Here is a 9,923-nt window from a genome sequence, read left to right as displayed (position 1 = left end):
AGGCATTGAGGATGGTGTAGTGGTAGAACCGGCCTTTTATTCTCAACAAACACAACGTGTCGCTGAACGTCTGCCACTTGATCGCACGACTCTGCATCCTGTCCAGCACTATAAAGCCGGTACCCAGCTCATTGTTTGTGCCGCCGCTCTGGTAAAACTGTGCCCTGCGGCCACAAATTCGCCATACTTTCTCTCCTTTCCGGTAAAGCTCCTGGAGCGCAACGATGCCGAACTGGTGAACTTCTAGCTGATCCAGCAGAATCCGGTCGGCATCCGGGGCGTTAAACGATCTACTGTTACATGTACCGAGCTTCTAATAGTCGTTCTGGTTCGTTTTCAATTCTTGATTGTTCGTAGTATGTTTATTTTAGTGTGCTGCTTTACTAGGGCTGCAATGCCTAGTCTCGCGACGGGGCCGTCGTCTTGGGTGTACAGGCGAGACACCGCATTTCATAGTTCACCGTCCACTTCGGATCAGTCGCTGTTCGAGCCGCCCCTATCCTGGAAAACAGACGCTCAGACAAGCTGCTCTCCAAGGAGAACAAGTACCGATTCCCTGTCAGCGACCAAGTTCCCACCGGTTCCCCAATCTTCTCTTGGTTGCTCGTATTCCAGTCGGTTCCACTTGGAGTTAGGAATATGACATTATGCCTTGGACCACACTGGGATCTATTTTATGCCGACTAGCACGGGTGTACTGCTGGTACGCACTGCCCACACGATTACCAAACCTAGTTCTTCTCAATGTCGAATCAGTGTCAGGAGAAAGAGGTGGTCAAGATATTCAATACATCTTCGGAGATCCATTCCCGATTAAAGTGATTCTGTCTTCGACACTATTTTATGCGTTTTTAAATAGGCGTATTGTAACTCTTTTTTCTATTTTTTTTAAATGAAATGTATGGAAACTAGCCCCCCCTAGAAATTTTCCTTAGTTGCGCCCATGATGGTAGGCTAAAGAAAAGCGTAGTTCTACGTCAAAAGTTCGCAAAAAGTTGGCAAAATTTCAGCTCAATCGTGCAGTAGCACTCTTTGAAAGAACCAACTATAGATACTTACTTTACTTTTATGGCGACAGATCGTTGAGATCCTATGCCGAATCCAGAATACGTTTCCACAAAACTCGGTCTTGGGCTGTTACTCTCCAATCTCTCCTTACACCCGCTGCTCTGGCATCCTCGTCGACAGCACACATCCAGCGCGTGCGAGGTCTGCCTCGAAGTCGTCGGCCTCTATCCGGTTCCCTGCTAAACATTATTTTTGCCGGTCGCTTTCGTACGGATCTGTAGGCTACGGGACCTAATCTGGCTACGCAATCCCTTATAAGCCCTATTCGCCGCCGCAATCCGCCTCTTCACCTCGCGGCTCACCTCGTTGTCACATGTCACGAGAGTACCAAGATAAACAAATTTGTCGATCACTTCGAAAGTATCCCCATTCATCTCCACCGCAGCACCAACACCCGCAGAACTACCACGCTCTCTGCCAGCCACCATATACTTCGTTTTGGCAGTGTTTATGGTGAGTCCAATTTTCGCAGCTTCCCTTTTGAGAGCCGTAAAGGCCTCCTCAACTGCTCTACGGCTAACACCAATTATATCAATGTCGTCCGCGAAGCCCAGAAGCATGTGAGATTTAGTGATGATGGTGCCGCTCCTCTGCACACCTGCTCTTCGTATTGCACTTTCCAAAGCTATGTTGAACAGCAAGTTCGAAAGCCTGTCACCTTGATTCAGACCATCAAACGTCACAAACACATCCGAAAATTCGCCCGCTGTTCTGACGCATGATGTGAAACCGTCAAGCACGTAACAGTTTAATTAGTTTTGTTGGGAAACCATGTTCTAGCTTCTTGCGTTTCACTGTGTTGTACGCCGCCTTAAAGTCAGTAAACAGATGATGCGTCTGCAGGTTGTGTTCTCGAAACTTGTCGTTAATCTGTCTCAAGGTAAGCATCTGGGCCGTTGTAGATCGTATCACTCGAAAACCGCATTGGTATTCTCCAACAAATTCTGCAACGGCCTCAGTCGCTGGAACAGGATACGGGAGAGAATTTTGTAAGCGGAATTGAGGAGGGTTGTGCCTCAATAATTACTACAGTCGAGCCTATGTCCCTTCTTGTAGATAGGGCATATGAGTCCTTCCAACCAGTCCGTAGGTAGTTGTTCCTCAGACCATACCTTTAGGATAGTCTGGTGAATTGCACTACACAGCCGCTCGCTCCCAACTTTTAAAATTTCGGCCGGTGAGCCGTCCTTCCCAGCGGCATTGCGGTTCTTAAGCTCTTAGCAAGCATTCTTCACCTCGTCCAATGTTGGTAGGTCCACAGCTTGTCCGTCCTCCACAACTTTTATCCTGTTCCCCTCGACGACTCTCCTACCTTCCTCACCGTTCATCACCACTTCGAAATGTTGCTTCAATCGCCTGGCCGCCTGCGATTTATCGGTAATCAGGTTCTCCTCCCTGTCATTGCATATGGCAGGTACTAGCACGGTCCGGTTCCTGATTCCGTTGATCGTTCCATAGAAACTCCTCGGGTCGTGCCTGGTGAAGCAATTCTCCGCCTCCACGAAGACGCGATCGAAGTGCTCACGTTTCTTACGGCGATGAAGCCTCTTTTCGGCAGCTCTTGCCTCCCGCTATTTCTCCCGCATGTGACGCGTTACACGATTAGCTGCTACTAACGTGTTGGCCTAGGCTCGGTTCTTCTCCTCCGTCACCTTCAGACACTCAGTATCGAACCACCCACTACGCGTGGTTCCCGTTGTCATGCCTATCACTTCTCGCGCTGTTTCGCTGACCGCATCATGGATGTGCTTCCACTGCTCGTTCAGGTCCACTAAAGCTGGTTTACCGATCCGTCCATCAACTTTCCGAGTATACTCTGCCAAGCATGGAAATTTTCACTCACTAGCAATATCTCATGCAAATGTGTTCTTTGATTCATCAGGTATCGTTCAACTATATCCACTCGCGTACAATTTTCCCAAAGAAACGCTGCTGATTGTTTTTCGCTTCTAAAAGCTCCAAATACCATAGAAGGAGACTGAATGATTCAAACACGATAATATTGATTGTATCCATGTTCACTTGCATTCAAAGGGTATCGCGATAATCTCTGAGATATTATCGCCAGTGATACAAAATCATGAATCCAAATGAACGTTAAATTGCGTTCAACTGTTTGCCTACCGGAGCAAGTAGGTATCAACAACGCTTATGAAAATTGTAGCATGGTACATTAGCATGGGATATTTGAAATCACCAAGAATCATCGTAGTATACCATGGTGAAAGCACGACGTGGAGTCGCCGAGTTCCGCCTACAAGCAACCAACATTTGAAAGAATCGTTGCGATCGTTCGAGTGTAATCGTTTACGATTGGCCCTGACGACTTTGTTTTTTTTTATTCTCGCTTATTTTCCGTCGGTCTAGTTCCGCCACTGTTGTGGCCAATCACCGACGCCCAGGGAAGCGACTCCACACCCAGGACCCTAACTCACGACCCGTTTATTAACGGACCGGCGCCAACGGCTTTACTTCCTCATGCGATGGAAGGCGTGATCCCAGAGATTATTCGCCTCAGAAAATCTCTCGGTGTCGGCTAGGATTGAATCTAGACCAGTTGGGTTGGTTGTGAGTGGATCACGCCACCTCACAACCATCGACACCTATGTCGGCAGCGGGATTCGAACCCAGGCGTCGAGCGTGGTTGGCGGAGACGTTACCAACCACACTAGGCCCCGCTCTGACGACTTTGTTGATATTGGTTTGATTTTTAGTTGCGAAAATGAAGAAGGGAAATATTTTTGCTTTTGTTTTCATACATAAATTGACAAATGCATATGAGAATTCGCGTAGGTGCGAAAAGCCTTAAAAATCTTTTTCACTTGTGTCAGGGGCAATTCATTCGTGAAACACTCGCTATATGTTGCTCGCTCCGCCTACAGTAGGCGATAGTGAAACAAAATCATCAAAAAAAGCTACCATATATTTCTTTGCTCTAAGTTGTCTCTTGCATGCGTGAGAATGTGTTATTTTTAATAGCGATGGTTTGCTGGGATTGAAAGCTTATGAACGTTCAGAAATGTTACCCGAATGATTGTTATGCGATACGATTTTTTCCATCCTTGTACTCTGCAGCAACTCCTTCCGCTGATAATCTCTGGATGTCCAGGCGTATCTTCCTCGCCGATCTTGCCTACCACGAGATAATGAACCGAGTCGATGTTTGGCCCTCGAAAGGACCGCACATCTATGACGTCTGAAAAGTGCCCGCCGTCGATCAGCATGTGGTCGATCTGGGAGCAGACCTCTCCATTGGGGTGTCTCCAGCTGTGCTTCCGAATGTTCAGACGTGCAAAATGGGTACCACAGATGGCGATTCTCCTGGCCGCGGCGAAGTTCACTAACCTCAAGCCGTTGTCGTTGATGGTAGGGTGAAGGCTTTCCCTACCAATAACGGGACGAAAGAACTCCTCCGTCCGTCTTGTGCGTTTGTATTTCCGATGACGATCTTCATATCGTGTTGTGGGCACTCTCCATACGTTTTCTCAAGGAGCTCATAGAACTCCTCCTTTACGTCATCGGTTTTATCGTTTGTCGGCGCGTACATGTTGTTAAGGCTGTAATTGAAGAATCTGGCCTTGATCCTCAATACGCATAGACGGTCATTAATAGGCCTCCACCTAATAACACGCTTCATTTGGTTTCCAAGTAGCACGAAACCGACGCCCCGTGCCGCTCTGTCGGCGCCACTGTAGTAGATGTGATACTTGAAAGAAGTGCCCGCGGTCGAATCAACCACACGGAGTTCACGTTCTCCGGTTTTAAGCCAACGCACCTCTTGTATGGCTGCTACCTCCACTTTGACTTCCGTAGCTCTCTGGCCAAGATGCCCACGCGTGCCGGTCCGAGCAGAGTCCTAACATTCCAAGTGCCAAGTTTCCAATCGTTGTCCTTTTTCGTTTGCCTAGGTCTAAACCGATTGTTCCGATTCGTATCATTATCTGGATTGTTCGTAGTATGTTTATTACCGCTCGCTACCTTACTACGGCTGCGATGCCTGGTCGACGGGGCTGCCGTCTTGGGTGTAGCTGGCGAGACACCGCATTTCATAGTTTAGCCGTCCGCTCCTGATCAGTCTCTTTTTTTGAGCCGCCCCTAAGCTGGGAAACAAACGCTCAGGCAAGCTGCTCTCCAAGGAGAACCCCAAGTTCCTACCGGTTCACCGATCTTCCCTTGGTTGCTCTTATCCCAGTCGGTACCACGTGGAGGTAGGGAAAGGAGTTGCTGGGCATTATGCTATGGACCACACTGGGGTCTATTTTATGCCAACTAGTACGGGTGTACTGCTGGTACGCATTGCCCAGCAGTTTACCAACCACCAACTAAAGACACAAAATTATATTCTCATCGACAGACAGATAGACAGACTCGAAGCCACATTCCGTTGTTTGAAAAAGTATATTTTTTCCGGCAATCCTTCGCCGAAACAGAAGGCTGATGCTGGACACCTTGTTTCCCATGAGAGGAACAACGACGTCCGCATAGCAGCGCAATAAGTAACACCAGGGGGTCGTTATTTTTTCCTCACGAATGGAGACTTAAGTATTAGAAGTCGCTGGCAACGGTCTAAAAGATTAACATAGCCTTTGCATTTGGACTTGCGGAAATTGTGCCTCAAAGCGGTCGAAGTTTCACTTGTTTGACCGATGAAAAAAGCACGAATTTCCGAATATCTTTTTTGACACCAAATGTCTTGGAGATCTGATGTTGTCTCTAAAAAAAAAAAATTTTAAAGATCGTCTTTCGATTTTTACATAATTTTTTTAGAGATAACGCCAGAATTTTCGTGCATTTCTAATAAATTTTTCATCGATCAAAAAAGTGAATTTTTGACCGCTTTGAGGTTTCACATCCCGAAGTTCAACGATGCTTTTGAACCCTACGCCACTGGTGGACGCAATATTTTTTAATATTTTGATCATTTGTCAAGGGATTAGCTTTACCAAGCTGGAACTTTAATGAATGAATATTAAATTATGTAAAAACGATTACAGCAAAGAGAAAACAATTGTAACTTATATTCCAAACACCCTAGCAATTCAATTCGAATACCTATCGGCTTCAAATTATAACGAGACAATAAATGCTATACTAAAAAAACAATGGCCAGTTTCTTTCGATTCCACTATCATTTAAACCATTTGAACAGATATAATTGTTTGGGCTTGCAGGATGCTTTTAATTACCATATTTGTTTTGTTTTGTTTCTCTACCACATTAAAGTGTATCCACGACATAAAACATTCGCTTTGTGTATGTTTAGTTGATTTTTCACGTGAAGGTATGAAATAACTTTTACAGGGCTGAAAAAAATGTAATCAATACTTATTCATAATTTATGACTCAGAACTACAAAACGATTGAGTAAACATGACTTGCTCCTATGTAAGTCGCACTTATAGAGAATTCAAGGACTGCTTGAAAACAAATCAACTAACTCGCCAAACGGCACTTAAAGTGGATTCATTTGAAGCGGAAAAAATGATTTACTACTGCGATTGGGAACGGCGAATATCACAACGGAATGACAGCATTCGTTATCAGTGTACAAACAATAAAACATTGCTCAGATCAAGTGAATGAAGTCCCAATTTCGCAGATTATACCCCTAGTAATCTAAATTGAATTATAAAGAAGATAACTGACATTTGGAATTAACAACAATATTATGATGATTGAAACAATGGAGGCGCTTGGTGATCAACAGAAAGTAATGACTCAATGTCGCCATTCTTTCGTTGTAGTGTATATAGAAAGGAGGTACTGCACTCTTATCACGCTACTCTTTACAGTCTACCACGGTTTAGGAGAATAACAACTTGTACCAATGTAGTTTGCACTTAGAAAAGGATCAACAGACTAAATGATTGTCGGTGCTAGAAAACGGTTTACTACGGAACTACTTTCTGTTACGTTTTTTTGTTCTTTTTACTACTACACTCGTACATTAATATTCGCTCCTATCAATTAAAATCAGATCACATATTTTTTTTGGATTATTCTACCAGGCTACGGCGATAATCAATTGAAGGGTGTTGTTTTTTTTTTTTTAATTTTTCGTTATTGAAGGTATTTACTACATTTAACAAACGACATAGCCGACGTTTTGTTATTTTTACATTCAGTTGTCATAATTTTTATCATCATTCTGTATTTAGCTGTTTGTGTTGATTATTTGCTACATTTATTGCTGGAATGGAAACATGCCTATCATTTGGTTCTATTCACTATGGGTTGTTTCTGTCAGCAAACATTTTTTGAGGCTATTCGTTTTTCACTAAAGTACTTCGCTTTGTGGATTGTGCTGTATTTCTTTTGTTTCACTCTCATAGCTCTCTGGTGCCTGGTTATTGCATCTAGAGGCACTAATATCGGAATATTGTAGGTGTATGTTACGATCAACAGTACTGTTTATGTTGTAAGCCGGTTGTGTGCTTCTGGGAGCCGTTCTTACCTGGTTGCTTATCTACGTCAAATAACTTTAGACATTCAATAGTGACTAACGTTGCTGCTTAAATAGTTTCCTATGATTTTTGGGTTGATCATCGGATCAGGATAAAATTATTTTTTTTTTTTAAATAGACGAATAAAATCAAAGGGCTCAAAATTAAAACCCAGTGTGATAACCAAGTATATAAAAACACTGTTACCGCACACGTATATTTTAACGATGGGATTTTCATTCTTTTATAGTCTAAGTATGAACTAACAACGATGGGTAGCTTAATTGTTCTTTCACAAAATGATTGCCATTGAGTGCGTGAAATGATCTTTCCGAATACTCTTTGAAAATATCGATAAGCCTAATATAGTGACATGTTTATGTTTCGAATTGAAGTTTTTCAACCAACTTTTCTTACCTTTCAAATTTCAACATTTAAACCTCAATCCAAGCAGTCGAAAAAAACATCAAATCCTTTTCAATAAAAGTAAATTGTTGTCTTAACTCTATGGTAACTCCAACAAGTAGCAGTTCATAATTTCACGGCCTGTTTTGTGAGCTTCCGGTAAACGTGTTTCACTACGGTAGTCTTAAATATGCGCGGATTTCTCAAGAATCTCTTCTGAAGGACAGTTGAACGGAATGCGTAACACGGCATACTTACAATCACCGATAATCGCGTTTAGCGAATAGGTGAGATATCGAACTGGCTGACTGTAGATATTTGGTTAAAAAGCAACAATAATATACCACAGGGGGCTACGCTACGTAGCAAAGCTTAAATCTTGAAAAAACTTCCGATGAAGTAGCGTGATACGGTTTGATGCACACAGTGGCGCTGTCGTCGCTTGGATGATAGATTCTAGGCATGGAATGTTTACACTTGAACTGAAATTCGCTCAATGAATGTGAGTTTTTTTGCACGTTATGAATATATTTGTTTAATCCGCTAGGACGTCTGGAAGAAAGCATTGAAATTGAAATTAGTGGAATAGATGCAAGCTTTACGTTCTAATCGGAACTGTTGAATAAACGCGTGTAGGATATCATAATTACTGGTGTTGCTAATTCAAAATCTAAAACGTGTTATCGCTAGTATAAATTCTACTTACGTGATAATAAGCGTACAAAACCACTATTAACTACAGTATTCTCGGTTTGGACTAGGCTATAAAACGTGTATATCAAAATGAACATGCGAAATAAAGTTAGGTTGTGCTTATAAGATGATTATTTGCTAAAGATAGACTATTAGGCGATATTACGATACAAGCAGGATTTGCCCTCAAATTGAACTAAACTGCTAATGCATTAAGATGCCAATATTTGTTATATCAATTATTCATAAGCAGATAGTTAAAACAAGAAAGGTTCACCTAGCGTGAATGACGTGCTTACAATATTAGCCATACGTTTGAAAGCTACGAAGAACTACGCAGGTTGCTAATACTAGTAATGCGATTTGGCTCATGCTGAAGCGAATTAGGATTATAGTTTATTTGAATACGGACCACAAATTTTGAGGATTACTTTCGAATCCATTTTTTACTGTCCGCTAGTGGTCAAGTTAAAAATCACGCAAGGATGCTATTGTAACATGCGGGGTTATTTGAGACAGAATTATTTGAATAGAATCCTTGCTACAAAAACTAATTTTGTTTTGGTTCTCATGACAATCACTTTGTAGTATCGAAGGTGTTTTGTTTCGTTTCTCATTCTCGAATCTACGCTCAACTCGATACAAAAGACTGCGTGTAGAAAATTCAACTGCATTTTCGTTCTTTACACGTTAGCAAGTGGAGCCCTTATAACTGTTGGAAATACACGGTGTATAACAGGCGTAATGTAAAAAGTTAAACAAGAGTTATCAATATATATGTTTGTCCAACGTCTCCATTTCATACAACCCCCAGGGCTGTATACCCTAGAGTATTGTTCTGAACTTTTCGTTTATTTGTAATTCTTTGCGGTTTTGAAGTAGAATACTTCTCTCAGGAAGTTCGGCTACATAGGGATGTGAAATGAAAATCTAAAACCGAAAAAAGTGAAAAATATGTCCAATTTCAAATGCTAATAAATCGGTTAGTATTCGATGGATTTCCTTCGTTCTTGCAGCAATAGATTGGAAAATCTTCTAAGATTCTTTCCAAAAGAAGACAATTGTAATTTTATTATTCGCACTATTGTACTATTGAAAATAGTGGAGCCTTGTCAAAACGGAAAATTCGACCTCTGATTGGTCGTTATATGATTGCTTCCCAAGCATGGTCGACAGAATCATATACCTTGCAATTGAAAACATGCTATTTTGCCTATATAAGAGCCTGTTTCAGTAGAAGCCGCTCATAATAGTTCTATACAGCGACAACAGCAGTCATCCTTCCTTAGCAGCAGCACTAGACCTATGGTTTGT

General features: G+C 42.3%; 1 protein-coding gene across 2 annotated transcripts in view; it reads right to left on the bottom strand.

Annotated features, from left to right (window-relative positions):
* Window positions 1-6,220: 6,220 nt before the first annotated feature.
* LOC129719893 (protein qui-1) overlaps window positions 6,221-9,923 on the bottom strand; it is a 174,804-nt gene continuing 171,101 nt past the window's right edge. Inside the window, exon 21 of one of the 2 annotated variants that reach the window (XM_055671307.1) lies at window positions 6,221-8,468. In XM_055671307.1, the coding sequence (XP_055527282.1) occupies window positions 8,452-8,468 (17 nt within the window). In that variant the 3' untranslated portion in view covers window positions 6,221-8,451. Of the gene's footprint in view, window positions 8,469-8,504; window positions 8,679-9,923 lie in introns of those variants that run through there. The other variant, XM_055671308.1, reaches the window with a different exon arrangement.

Source organism: Wyeomyia smithii, chromosome 2, assembly GCF_029784165.1.
Source record: "Wyeomyia smithii strain HCP4-BCI-WySm-NY-G18 chromosome 2, ASM2978416v1, whole genome shotgun sequence".
NCBI classification, from domain to species: domain Eukaryota; kingdom Metazoa; phylum Arthropoda; class Insecta; order Diptera; family Culicidae; genus Wyeomyia; species Wyeomyia smithii.
The sequence above is the reverse complement of the archived record's forward strand: the minus strand, read 5'-3'. Positions and strand labels throughout refer to the sequence as shown.